At 46.8% G+C, this 15,182-nt stretch overlaps 1 protein-coding gene across 1 annotated transcript in view; it reads right to left on the bottom strand.

Annotated features, from left to right (window-relative positions):
* The window catches only part of FAM151B (family with sequence similarity 151 member B), a 504,061-nt gene that overhangs the window by 40,192 nt on the left and 448,687 nt on the right, over positions 1–15,182 (bottom strand). Inside the window, exon 5 of the mRNA XM_086960833.1 lies at positions 10,038–10,173. Within this exon, the coding sequence (XP_086816959.1) occupies positions 10,038–10,173 (136 nt within the window). The remainder of the gene's footprint in view (positions 1–10,037; positions 10,174–15,182) is intronic.

The following is a 15,182-nucleotide window of genomic DNA, read 5'->3' as shown; positions in this document are numbered from 1 at the left end:
CCCAGGAGATCCCCTTTGCAAAACAAGGTTGTTTTGTGATGGTAATTTTGATGTCCCCTCAATACGTATTGGGCCCTTGCCTGTCGTGAGTACATGGGCCACCCACACGAGTGAGGTACCATTTTTATCGGGAGTCTTGGGGAACTAAGGGTGGTAGGAAATTTGTGTCAGCCCAGTTATCCCATATTTTTACCACACAGAAATTTGAGAAAAAGGTGATTTTGTCATCTAAATTTAAGGTTTGCAGGGCATTCTGGGTAGGAAAACGTTGGGGTGTCCACGCAAGCAATACCTCCCTCGACTTCCCCAGGTGTCTAATTTTCAGAAATGTGTGGGTCTGGTAGTTTCTGAAGATAGCCGCTGAGCCCGGGGCCAAAAGCCCAGATGACGCCCCTTGCAGAACCAGGTTGTTTTGTGATAGGTAATTGTGATGTCTCCACAATACGTTTTGGGCACTTAGCCCGCCCATACCAGTGAGGTAACATTTTTATCACGAACATTTGGAGAATGCTGGGTAGGTGGAATTTTGGGATCCACACAGATTCCAGAACTTTAGATCACAGAAATGTTGGTAAAATGTGTTCTAGGCACTTTGCAAAAAAAGGGGCAGTTTTACTGTAAAAAATGTGGGGTGTCCACGTTGCGATTTGGGCTGTTTCCTGTTGCGGGCACTTGGACTACCCACACAAGTGAGGTGCCATTTTTATCGGACGACTTTGGGGAATCCAAATTCCAGAACTTTCCATCACAGAAATATGAGGAAAGTGTGTGTTTTTTTTTTTTACAAAGTTTGATGTTTGCAAGGGATTCTGGGTAACAGAATCTGGTGAGAGCAAGACTAATCACTCCATCCTGGTTTCTCCTGGGGGTCTAGTGTTAACAAATGTATAGGTTTGCTAGGTTTCCCTAGGCGCCGGCAGAGCTAGGGTTCAAAATCTACAGCTAGGCACTTTGCAAAAAAGGGTCAGTTACCGCTGTAAAAATCTGGTGTGTCCAAGTTGCGTTTTGGGCCATTTCCTGTTGTGGGCACTAGGCCTACCCATACAAGGAAGGTACCATTTTTATCGTAAGACTTGGGGAATGCGGGGTGGGTGAAATTTTGTGGATCCACGCAAACTGCAGAACTTTCCATCACAGAAATGTGAGGAAAATGTGTTAATTTTTTTTACAAAGTTTGAGGTTTACAAGGGATTCTGGGTAACAGAACCTGGTGAGAGACAGACAAGTCATCCTGTCCTGAATTCCCCTGGATGTCTAGTTTTCAAAAAAATATTGGTTTGCTAGATTTCCCTAGGTGCAGGCAGAGCTAGAGTTCAAAATCTACAGCTAGGCACTTTGCAAAAAAAGGGTCAGTTTTCATTGTAAAAATGTGATGTCTCCACGTGGCGTTTTGTGCCGTTTCCTGTTGCGGGCACTAGACCTAACCACACAAGTGAGGTACCATTTTTATCGGAAGACTTTGGGGAATGTGGGGTGGGTTGAATATTGTGGATCCACACAGATTCCAGAACACTCCATCACAGAAATGTGAGGAACATGTCTATTTTTTTTACAAAGTTTGAGGGTTCCAAGGGATTCTGGGTAACAGAACCTGGTGAGAGCCAGACAAGTTACCCCATCCTCGATTCCCCTCGGTGTCTAGTTTTCAAACATGTATAGGTTTGCTAGGTTTCCAAAGGTGCCGGCAGAGCTACGGTTTAAAATCCACAGCTAGACACTGAAAAAAAGGTCAGTTTTCACTGTAAAAATGTGGTGTGTCGGGAGGGGGGTGGAGGTAGACGTGGCCAAACCGGTCCAACATGGCTGACGTGCTCTAAGAGAGCTCCCGTAGCCAAATCTTAAATCCTCTAACTATCCTGCCGCATCAGAGCACATATGAATATCTAAGACGGTACTGCACTATTCGGGACTGTCTGCTACATCGGACTTGCAGATCTGCACCGTAAGCAACAAAACACTGTGACTGTGTCGACGAAGCGAGGCAGACCGGCACTGTGGAGCGAGAGGAGGACTCTCATATCTTACCCCCGGGAAGAAGACGGTGGCGGTACACGGCCCCTGGAGGCTGAAACACAGAGGTGGCGCTCCGGATCACGGGCCAAGCGACCCCCGAAGCCGCTTTATGAGGTAGGCCCCACCCGGGGTACTGAACGAGTAAGGGTTTGTGCAGCGCGGCTGTGGGCTCCCCTCCCGGGGGCCACATCGGGCTGCGGAGACTCTTTGCCTCGGGGTGTAACATCAAGGCGGCGCTCCGGATAGTGGACTGGGCTCCTGAGGCTGCTGAGGCTGCTCCATGGGGTGGGCTCCACCAGAAGGTGCGGAGTGAGAGAGAGGGTCCATACTGCACAGCCTGGGGCTCCCCGCCCGGTGGCCCCATCTGGCTACGGAGACTCTCCACCTTCAAGGGGTCCCACAAGTATGTCAGATTTGTTGTTTGAGGGGCGGCTGCTGGTCTACTCTGCCTTCCCCTTGAGAGGGCGGTGGCAGTGCTTAGCTGGACGAGAGACCGCCGCCGGGGACTGCGACATGAGAGCGGTGCTCCCGATCGCGGGCCCAGCCCTGTGGCTACCGCGCCAGGCAGGCTTCACCCGGGGAGACTAATGTGGGTGGGTACATGCCATACGGCTGTGGGCTCCCCGCTCAAATCGGGCTGCAGAGACCCCTTGGCATCCAGACATCCCCGGGGTGTGTCTGCCGCAGAGCGGCCTGAACAGGCTAGGGGTGCATAGTTGAGTGGCTGTGGACCCACCCCATGGTTCTGGGACAGCACAGCCCGTTGCAACACTTTGGTCAGCCGGAGCTCTAGGCTGACATATGCGCAATAGCAAGGCTCTGAGTGGGGGCCACACAGATGGGCTGGGGTCCTGGGCCAGCAGTTTGGCACAACAGAGATCATACTGGGGTAGCCTGTAGAAATCGGATGCTGGATCGGGCTGCAGTGCGGTGAGTTGCCTCATCAGACACCGAGCGTAGCAAGAGGGGACTATACCTACCTGGCCTACAGGGGCAAAAATAGAGGACCTGGGAGATCTGTAGGGCTGTGGCCTGCCAGACATAGCTGCCGAGTATCCCCAGCGGAGAGGGGGAGAGGGGGGAGTGGGGGCTTTCGTGTAGCAAAAGAGTGTGCCATATATGATCAACTCTACACCTCCTAAAAAGAAACAGCCTACCTTGATGGCTGCTCACTGAGGAAACTGAGTGCGTCCAGAAGTGTGTCTGCAGGATAGTCGCCGCGGGCCCCGCTGGGTGGCCCCCCGGCCAGAGGAGGAGTGATTACAGAATCCAGATCTAAACAGAGCACGCTGGATAAATACGCCGCAACTGGAGCCCCAGCGACAACATCGGGGGATCAGGCGGTTGCCATGCCGGACAATGCAGCCCTGATGGCAGCCGTTACCCAATCCAGGAACCTGCTCAAAGCAAAAATTGGAGCGGTGGGCTTGGATGTCATGCTAATTCGCCAGGATCTCCGCAACACAGTAGAATGCATCACAGAAGCTGAAACTTGCATCTCATTGACGGAAGAATCAGTGGTTACCCTCCAAAAGAAAGTCTTGGCCTAGGAATCAATCACAAGAGGCTTGGCAGAGTGGGTGGAGGATGCGGAGGGATGGACGTGCAGAAATAATCTTCCCTTCGTAGGATTTCCGGGTGATGCGAAGGCAATAATTTAAAACAATTTCTAATGACGTGGCTTAAGGAATGGCTTCTGCCTGGCTCCCTATCACATAGAGCGGGCTCACCGGGCTCTGCTTCAAAAACCTTACAATGATCGAAGTGTAAACTTGCGACAGGCCAGGCTTAAAGCCTCACTACTTTATTCTTCATCTTCATCCCGCATAATGATATTTCCGGACTATACACGGATGGTTCAACAATGACGGCAGTCTTTCACGGAGGTGAAGGCCTGATTCTGTGTCCTGAAATTCCAATACGCCTCGCTATACCCGGCCCGCCTTAGAGTATACTACAAATCGCAATCTCTTTTCTCTGATACGCCGGAGGAGGTGATTGCCTGGACAGATGAAACTATCAAGACAAACCACACACCCCTCCAAGGTTAGACTCAGACTCATCATCGGTGGAGGGAAACTACAAATCATCTAAGTCCAAAGATGAACGACAACACAGATCACGGTCCAAGCGCAGATCCAGAACCCGAAATCAGTCCCATGCAAAATCTGATGACTCCCAGCAGAAATAAACTACTACATGAGCGGTCTCTAGACCGCAAGAAGTGGCAAATGCGGTGTACGATGCGGAATTATACTCTTTGGCTACATTCCTTTAGAGACATTCTTTAACACATTCTTTAGACATTCTTTAACATCAGAACACTCTAGAATGTCTCGGGGACAGTTATATGGAATCCATTGGCGATGTGGAACCATAGACCCCTGTTGGGGCTGTGACCACCCCACCGCTGCAACAGATACTTCAACAGTTGTGAGGTATTGGAGGGGGGAGAGGATTCTTATGCAATTTCATGTTGTTGTTTTTCATGCCATCCCATTACATCTGATGCGCATGCCCCCAAGCGATGGTAGTCTATAGGCTCTCCCACTTACAATCGCTTTACGTAGACCCGTCTCAGACAGGAATAGAGGCCCCCGGGATGGAACTGCATATAATCAGCTGGAATGTATGGGGCATTCTAGATAAAATTGAACGGGGTGATATACTCCGACAGGCTAAGCGGTATAGAGCTGATATACTACTCCTACAAGAGACACACCACCTGGGCAAAAAACAACCCTGTTTGTCCCAGTTCGGATATGACGAGGTGTATCTCTCTGGATTTACGAGGGGCTCCTGTGGGATGGCGATCCTGGTCCATCAGAGAGTTCAGTTTTCACTCCTTAGAACCTGGTTAGACCCCCTAGGATGCTATGCTATAGTAACGGGTACACCGTATGAGGAGGCGGTTACCCTGGGTAGTGTTTACTCTCCCCCCCGACCTGGACCTTTGTCGAACGTTTGACAAGCATCTGGGCTGGGATGCCATGCGGTCTAACAGTAGCTGGAGGAGACTGGAATGACGTGATGTGCCCCTCTCGTGACAGATTGCGTGGTGGTGGGAGTTTGGTGCCACAGCGGGAGTCCAGGTTGCAGCCTATGACGAATGGGGTAGATTGGATAGATACGTGGAGGAGACTACATCCCATAGCCCAAGAGTTTACATAGTACGCAAATATGCATTTTTCCTTTGCTCGCTTAGACTATATGTTTATACCATCTGGTTACATTCATAGAATGAGGGGGCGGAGATATTACTCAAAGGACTCTCCGATCACCCCCCTGTGACACTGGAGCTATCACTAGGCCTGCAACGTCCGATGTTCCAATGGTACCTTTCGGCGTGGCACCTGCAGGACCACCAGTACAAACTACATATGCACCAAGCCATCATAAATTATAGTGGGCACAACACGGGATCGATGGAGTCCCTAGAAGTAGTGTGGGAGGCCAAGAAGCCTACTATAAGAAGCGCTGATATATTCTTCTGTGCGGCACAACGCACAAGAAACGGGAGAAAATTACTCAATTGGAGGCTCAACTCACTGAGCTTGTTCAAGAGAGCAGAGGAGCAGAGGGAAACATTGCACACTGACAACTACTACTCACACAACAGCGTACTCTAATGAGCTATTCGAGGAAGCCAGATTGGCATGGCTCACTACCCCTACGAAGATATGTAATTGGGGGACAAGTCTAGTGCACTACTGCATCAGCTCCGTCAGCGGGCGCTGCAGCCACGCTCCATCCCTGATATCCAGAGTTCCGAAGGCATGATACTGACTAATCCAGCTCGAATCGCTGCGAGTTTTGCTGATTACTATGCATAACTCTATGCTCCCAAAGAAATCCTACCAATGGCCACAATCCATAGTTTCTAGATGATCTGCCCACCAAGGCAGCCTCAGACGAGGAGTGGGACGAACTAAAAGTTCCATTATCAGTTGACGAACTTACATCTGTACTGAGCGAGATGCGCTCTGGTAAAGCTCCCGGGCCCAACAGCTTCCCCAGTGAATTTTTTAAGGCGTTCCGGGTTCTGCTCCTTGCTCATTACCTGGAAGTGATTCATGCCGCTATAGAGACAGGATGCCTTCCACAGGACTGGAGACATGCAGAGGTGGTCGTTTTTCTAAAACCAGGCAAACCCCCTGAACATCACTCATCATACCGCCCCATTTCATTACTGAATGTTGAGGCTAATCTGATGGCTAAGGCCATTACAAACCGCAAATACGAGGCATAATATCCGGTTAGAGTGTCTGGCGGCTCTGCTGTTAGCAGACATTGATAAACTGTTTGATTCACTTAGTTGGACCTACCTCTTCGCACTGCTAAGCAAATTGAACTTTGGCCCTCGGCTTCTGGCCTATATACAACTCTTGTATACGGAAAGTACAGTGTCAGTGCATGGGGCAGACGCCACCTTCCAGACATTTTCTATTGAACGAGGGACTCGCCAGGCATGTCCCCTCTCCCCATACCTCTTCGCGCTCACTATGGAGCTGTTCGCAGCATGGGTCAGAATAGATGCGCAACTCCAGGGCTTTGAATGGGCCAGGGGCATCTCAGACCGCATAGCACTATATGCAGATTACGTGCTACTTTTTCTCACCGATCTTAACAGGTCAAGGCCTAGGATACTTCGCATCATGCAGATTTTTGGATAGACATCTAGCCTCTATATGAATGCCCATAAATCGTTCCTTTAGCCTTGGGGAGGGGTGGGGGCCAAACCTGGGCGCCTGGTGCAGGGAGGTAATGGTGGTTGTAGAGGGGTTCAAGTAACTTGAGGTTTGCCTAGCCCCCTCCCAATCGGACCTATGTGAAAGAAATCTGGCCCCATTGAAAAAGCAGACTAAAGCACAGCTCAGGACCTGGTCTCACCTACCTCTGTCTGGCCGATCTGCAATTTTTCAAATGGTCTCCCTCCCATGCCTACTCTATCAGTTACAGAATCATCCATATCCAATCCTGACCACGAAGTTCAGGCAGATGAATGCATTGCTGGGCCATTCCTCTGGAGTGGGTGGTCTGCCCGGGTTGCCCTGAAAACCTGTTTCCAATCTACGTACAGTGGGGGAATGGCTACTCCGGATATCCCGGCATATTATGCAGTGTCCCATCTTATGGTGTTAAATGAGTACGGGGATAGGCAGAACCCGGCGTATATGTTGGAAAGCTGGCTAATGGGTGAGACAACATTATACACTATTCTCTACTCCGGAGCGATGCTGCAAACCCTTCTGCTGGCTACAACGACTGTTTTCACATTATGGAGACAGGCCCTGCGCTGCTTGGGATGGTGGGGGTGAATGACCGGGGAGACACCCCTTTGGCATAATGGTATTTTGCCTCAGCTCTCGACGCTGACTGGATTTAGTGGATGGGAGAACTTAGGTATCTCTATGTTGGTGGTGGTCATGCGAGGACCGATTTTAAAATCATTCCAGGAGCTTCAGAGGAAATTTGATATGCCCAATACACAATTCTACAAATATCTCCAGTTCATGCATGCCCTCTAACTGTCAACTCTACACTTAGACACCCTGACAGAGTTCAACCCCACTGAGGCCAAGGTTTTTATGGGAGACCTGGGCGATCATAAGATTACCAAAATATATACCATGATAGTTACTAACAGCCACACCACACTGGCAACACTTCAGGAGGCATGGCAGGGTGACCTGGGACAGTTGGACAAAGATGATTGGACTGAGGCATTAAAATCCCCGCCTGGGGCGGCCATAGCATTATGTATTAGACTTATACAATTTAAATACCTCCACCGGGTCTATTCCACTAGGCATAGATTGTGGAGGGCTGGTCTGGTGGAGTCCCCTATATGCCTGAGATGTAATTCTGAAGAGGGCACTTGATTTCATACGGTCTGGTAGTGTGCGACGCTCCAGAGGTTCTGGCATGGGGTCTTGAGCTCCCTTTCGGAGGTCCTGGGGTGGGACGTGCCCGCCTCGCCAAAACTAGCCCTCTTGTATCTTACAGACGGTATAGGAGTTAATAGATATAAACGCCTTCTTTGTTGTTGAGACTTACAGTGGCGAAGCGATAAATAGCCAGGGCATAGAGGGCTTCATCTTTTCCCCGGGTGGAGGTGTGGTGGAAGGGCATGGATTTCTGTATGGGCTTGGAATTACCAATTTTTAAAGTGAGAGGATGCCCTCAGAAACATTCCATGATATAGGACAAATGGAAAGTCTACTATCTAGAACCGGTTCCCTCAATTTCACAGGCTGCAGTGACTGTGGCATAATGACTCAAGGGGGAAAACTTTCTTAGTCTATATCTTAAATTATAAAGGGCGAGGGGCAGCGGGCAGACGACAATGGGTAATGTTATTCACGACATGGCAATTGATTTTATATGTGTTATCGTTCGATCTAGAAAAATAACTGTTGATATCAGCAATACTATTCTACTTATCTGTGTATAGGTCAATTTTCCAGGTTTCACCAGGGTGTATATAGCTGTACGGCACAATAAAAACTGTTTTGAAAAAAAAAAAGATTTGGTGTGTCCACGTTGCGTTTTTTGGCTGTTTTCCTGTTGCGGGCACTAGGCCTACCCACACAAGTGAGGTACCATTTCTCTTGGAAGACTCTGGGGAATGCGGGTGGGAGGAATTGTGTGGATCCACAGAGATTCCAGAGCTTTCCATCACAGAAATGTGAGGATTTTTTTTTTTTTTTACAAAGTTTGAGGTTTGCAAGGCATTCTGGGTAACAGACCCTGATGATAGTCACTCAAGTAACCCATCCTAGATTCTATGTATAGGTTTGCTAGGTTGCCCTAGGTGCCGCCTGAGCTAGGGTTCAAAATCCACAGCTAGGCACTTTGCAAAAAAAGGGTCTGTTTTCACTGTAAAAATGTGGAGTGTCCACATTGCCTTTTGGGACGTTTCCTGTCGTGGGCACTAGTCCTACCCACAAGAGTAAGGTACTATTCTTATTGGGAGACTTATAGGAACACAGAAGTGAGGAGCTACTGTTATTACCTATTGACTTTCGATGCATTTCTACCTTCCAAATGTAAGACAATGTGTAAAAAAGAAGTCACTTTGAAAATGTGTCCTATAATTCACATGCTAGTATGGGTACGCACAATTTCGGAGATGTGCACATAGCTACTGTTTCTAAACTCTATATTTTGTCCCTATTTCAGAAATACATTGGTGTCTTTAATACCGATTTTTCACTGTTTATATTTTTCCAAATGAATTGCTATATACCCAGTACACAATTAAAAACACTGCAAGACGCTGCTGTTATTGGCTCTGGGTTTCTCGGGTTCTTGGTGAGCCTACAAGTCCTATATATCCCGACAATCAGAAGGGTCTAATGGATGTAACTGTATATTGCTTTCAAAAATCTGTCATACTTAGAAGTTACTGGTGAAAACAACATTTAGCTGTATTTTGGCTAATTTCAGGGTCCCCTCCAGGGGAATCAACAAACCCTGGGTACGTTTAAAATCCCCATGATGCTGGAAGAAAAGGATGCAAATTTGGAGTGGAATCCTTATGTGGTCAAAAAGTTACAGGTGTCTAAGCGCAAACTACCCCATATAACCAAAAAAAAGGCTTTGCACGGGAGGCAGGGGGGCTAGCAGCAAAAGGGGTAATATGCACAAATGATCGTAAAATTATGCAATATTCTCCAGAACAATGGTTATGATGTTCGAACTATTCCCTGCATAACAACCTTAAGGAACATGCCCAGCGATAAAACCTATGCAGAACATTGTAGCAGGAGTCTCCAAACTAAATCAACTGGCTGCATGAGCACAGAGGGTCAATTCACCTTGGTGATAACCCAGTCATTTCAACCGGCAGACATACTGGACATCGGGGACAACTATCCCATATGACACTAAATACGGAGTATTCTTGATCTGGACTGGATGGGTCAATTATATGTCAGAGGCCGAAACTTTACTTTTCTCCAACACATTACAATGTGATGATAAGTTGTGTAGAAGGGTTTTGATATTAAAAAAACTCTTACCTGTTTGACTGCTGTAGCAACCAAAGGAGCTCATCCCACGACTGACGAACCAGAGCAGCTCTGACAGGGAATGTCACAGGCTGGCTAAGAGGGCTGCATATATATTCCATTTGTTTTACCATCTCCCAACTGTAGCCTATAGCACAGAAAGAAACATTTGCCATATTTTAAGGTTTGCACTCATGTTTAACATTGTTATTTGTAAATAGTCAAATAGCAACACTCTTCTTGCTCTAATCAGCAATGCTTTGGATAAAAGTAAATGAACTGAAATGCATTGCAGAAAAAAAACAATTACTTACTAAGAGCAGCATGTTTATCCTTCAGCAACCTAATGGTAGGACAATAACATAGCTCAGTATACTAAATCATTTACTGTATTGCAGAGAAACCTGACAGCTGACAATACGACGTAACGGGAAACGAGATCGCAGAGGCGTTCGCTGCTTATTATGAGGCTCTCTATATGTTCACTTCCGACATGTCAGGTGCTGACTGTGAGGAATTTCTTAGAGATGTAATCCTCAATCAGCTGACAGAAGAAGACCAAGACTTACTAGAGCAAAACCTTGAGTTCGGCAGTGCACACCTTGTAATCTGGGAAGGGGGTGGGTCAGAAAGGCCTACTGGTGGAAATATTCAAATGTATGTTAAACAAGACAGCAGAACACCTTCTAAATATGTTCCAAGGAGCCAGGAAGGATGGAACATCACCAGAGGACCAAAGAAAGGCAGTGATAGTGGTGATCCCTAAAGAGGGTAAACCACCCACAGGCTGTGGGTCATATAGACCCATCTCACTGCTGAACTACGAGGCTTAAGTATTGGCCAAGGCCTTAGCGATTTACCTGCGAACAGTGATTACATCTCAGCTTCATCCAGATCAAACTGAATTTATGCTGCATAGGGGAGCAGGACTGAATCTATGAAGGCTATATGGGTTCATGCATGTGACGAAATCCGTTTTTACAGAACCGGTGGCTCTTCTATCCATAGACACTAAAATGGCGTTCAATAGCGTGGAATTGAGTTATTGTGTTGCTGTTTTAACACGTCTAAGTTTTGGGCCTAGGTTCATTGGGTGGGTCAGGCTTCTACATGCCCATCCGCTAGCAAGATTAAGAGTCAATAGTTTGGTGTCCAGGGTGTTTGACCTCTGAAAAGGTACGAGACAGGGTTACCCCCTGACCCAACGTTCTTTGTTTTGACCCTGAAGCCATTGGCATCAACATCCCCTTATCTGGGGCACTCCAGTGAGAGGTGAATGGGATGAACGTAACTCATACGCGGACGATGTCCTACTATATGTCACAAGGCCCATGCATTCCGTTGATAGGATTTAACAGATTCTCCACATATTGGGAAACCAATCGGGATATCGTATAAATTGGGACAATTCCCTACTGTTTCTGCTGGTGGGGGGAATACCAAGACTGACATCTAGATGTAGGGTTCCAGTTGAGGGGACTGGCTTTAAATACCGGGGTGTATATGTGAATAGAAAGACGCAGACCTTTTATGCTAAGAACCTGACCGTCCAATTGGATCGATTCTGTAGAGATGCCCAGCATTGGCAGAAGCTTTTGCTTTAATTGATGGACCAAGCGGCCATAATCAAAATGATGACTCTCACAAGCCGGCTGTATATTTTGCAAAAGAACGCCCTTTCCAGTTCCAAAAGCTTTTTTCCAGAAGGTAAATGCGGAACTACGACTACAGTTGTCGAATGGCTGTACCTCCCATACAGCCCTACAAAAGTTGCAGAGAGGTGTCTACAAAGGAGGGCTAGCGGTGCCTGATGTCAAGAAGCACTATCGGGACTCCCAGTTAGTCACAGTCAACGAATGGGGATTTGGGGACCAGCTGATCCGGCCTTCAGAGTAGATAGAATGGGCATGGGCAAAAGGAGATATAAAGAAAATTTGGTTGGCGATGGCCGCGGTGGTGGCCAAGCTCAATATAGCAGGGGGCTGAGGGGCAGCTTCTCTCCTAAGGGTGGCTGACTGGGAGGCAGACCTGGATTGGTGCTGGTGGGCCGAAAATACAATCTATATGAGTAGGGGATGCCCACGTAAATGGGAGAGGTATGGGGCGATTGGCAGGAACACCGAGGGCTGTGGATAGGGACACCTAGATATAAGCAGGAGAAAGGTGTATAACTATGCTAGGTCGGATTTTTAAAAGCGATTGCTGATGTAACCATTGTGCATTCTGGCATATGGATTGATGATATACTGTGAAATACAATTTCAATGAACTGTTGATTGAGCACTGATAAGTAAAAAGAGTCATAAAAAGAAAAAAAGTAGGTTGTGAAGTACATCTAGGTCAAAATGAGCATCCATTCTAAGCAATACCCACAACAGACTAACAGAAACATGAGAAAAACTTTGAAATTGGTCATGAAGATCTGATCAATTTTATCACTCACAGCTGCATCTGGACACATACAGATACTGCCTTCAATCTAACGGAGAATGGGGAGCTATACTGAAGGACAGTCTTAGGAATTGGCATCCCTTGTTGTGCTTTTACATCTCTTTTGTTATTTCAAATATGTCCTTTTAACCACATGGCTGCTAGGCGTTTTCCCCTCCTGCGCTGGGAATTGCTGTTTTACTTTATTTCATGACGAGCTGGCCTTGTCATCCGCGCACGGCAGGTAAGCGCCATGACGAGCCCAGCTCGTCATTAGCTTCGAAGGGGTTAAAACACTCTTGGGATGGACCACTAAGCGTTACCTGACTGTGCTATGAAAAATAACCCCACAAAAACCTTTGGATCTTAAACAATTGAGAAATGCAGGGAGTGTTCAATTTAACAAGGGTGTTCAATTGTTCTTGGCTGCTCGTGTGGTTACAGTTAATTCCAGCTTTCTTCAAATTCTGTAACCTTTCTCATAAGTTAGAAATGCTGCCTCAGACTAGTTGTGTTACATGGGCCGGCTCTACAGCTTATTTGAACAGCCCTATTCAGCCAAATTAAAGTTGGCTGGGTCAGGAGGCTCAGTGGACTAAAGTACACAAGGCATGATTCTGTATTTAACTCCCCCGTCCTAAGCTGCTGATAAAAAGAGACACTAAATGGTTTCCTGAACGTATGAATTAAATTCTCTTTGCCTTTCTTTTGAACAGTAAGGATATACCAAAGTATATGCATTAACCTGAGATATTGTTCTATAATAAGAGCAGCGAATAGGAATGTTAGTTTAATTCCCAGATTTGGTAGTAGGTTTTGATTTGAAAAAAACAACTGCATGTTTGCCAAATGAGGTATGTTGAAGGCTATTACGAAGCCAAGTGTCCAAAGTCCATTCCAATCAATCTTTTACCATCGGCATACTTGTTTCAAAAAGCCTGCAAAATGAGAAAAAAAGAAGAATTACCGCAAGGACCAGGAAAGCCTGTTATACTGCCACCTCTCTTAATTTCTCCATACCATTTCGAAAAAGTATATCCCCTGCTACATTCCAAAGCAAGATCTACAAACTCTAGTTCAGGCGTTAGATCTCTCAAGGCTAGACTACTCCTCTTAAATCTATCCTACATTTGGAAGCACTCTTTATCTATGAGGCCAAAAGAAAGGATCACATCTGGCCGCTGGCTGCCCCTGTAGCCAGGGTCATTTACTAGACAGTCTGTATCAGACACAAGGCCCTACACACATCCACTCCACGCTACATGGCGGACAAACTCAAACCTTCGGGGTTCACTACTAGACCATCACGAAATGATAACACTGCTGCATTAAAAAAAGAAACTCGTGACAGTCCTTCTCAGGTAGCACAATCAGAATATGCAAGTCCTCACCTATGCACCGCCACTCAACAGCTCTTTTTAAATCAGAGCTGAAAGCCCTCCTCCTTCAAAGACATTTTAGCTAAACTCTACGCCTCAGACTTCTTCCTCATCTCGATTCTGGCATTAATAAAAAAAAAGTTTACTACTTTAATGTACATACCTCTCTAGATAGTTTGATTCTATGTCCTGTTTTATGACTTGTAAATTAATATCTTCATCAGCTGCCTGGTACTTTCCGAATGTACATACTGCCTTGGATAATGTAATTGATGCCCTATGTTACGTTTTGTAATGTCGTACCTTATGTAACAAACCTTGTTTACTGTAAAGCAGCCTAGCACCTTTGACTAATGGACAAGCAATATAAAAACAAGCATTTACAATGCAACGGTTTCGTCTTTGGAGAAGTTAGAGCTATTGGCATTGTAAATGACAAAATTTGTATTTATGTGTTGGTTTTGAAAACAGATAATTAAATGGCATTGTCATTTACATTGCCAATAGCTTAATCTCTCGCAAATGTGAAAACTATTGTACCCTACGGACGAGCTCAGCAGACAGCAATTACTACCACCCACACACACACCCAGAGCCACACCCACACACACCCAGAGCCCCCCCCACACACAACCAGAGCCAGCCACACCCAGAGCCCCCCCCACACACACAACCAGAGCAGTCACACACACACACCCTCTGGAGCAGGCAGACACACACACACACACACACACACACACACACACACACACACACACACACACACACACACACACACACACACACACACACACACACACACACACACACACACACACACACACACACACACACACACACACACACACACACACACTCTGGAGCAGTCACATACACACATACACACTCTGGAGCAGTCACATACACACACACACACACACTCTGGAGCAGTCACATACACACACTCTGGAGCAGTCACATACACACACACACACTCTGAAGCAGTCACATACACACACACCCTGGAGCAGTCACACACACACACACACCCAGGAGCAGTCTCACACACACACACACACATACTCTGGAGCACTCACATGCACGCACACACTGGAGCAGTCACACACGCACACACTCGGGATCCCTCATGTGTAGACAGCGGGTGAGATCGTTGGTGTTTTCAAATATAGAAGAACGGTCAAAATGGAAGACTTTACTAAATGTGAATCTTTCCTAATACTGATAAGATACGTGAAATGTGTTTCCCTTCGCTTATAATTTCCTGCTCATTTCTTTTGCGATACATAATATCCTCAAACAACGGAGCCTTCAAGGAAGCCTTAATTAATTTCATTCCCAGAACCAACAA

The sequence above is a fragment of the Lissotriton vulgaris genome, chromosome 3_1, assembly GCF_964263255.1.
Source record: "Lissotriton vulgaris chromosome 3_1, aLisVul1.2, whole genome shotgun sequence".
Lineage (NCBI taxonomy): Eukaryota > Metazoa > Chordata > Amphibia > Caudata > Salamandridae > Lissotriton > Lissotriton vulgaris.
Note: the sequence above shows the minus strand (reverse complement) of the source record. Positions and strands in the feature narration are given on the sequence as shown.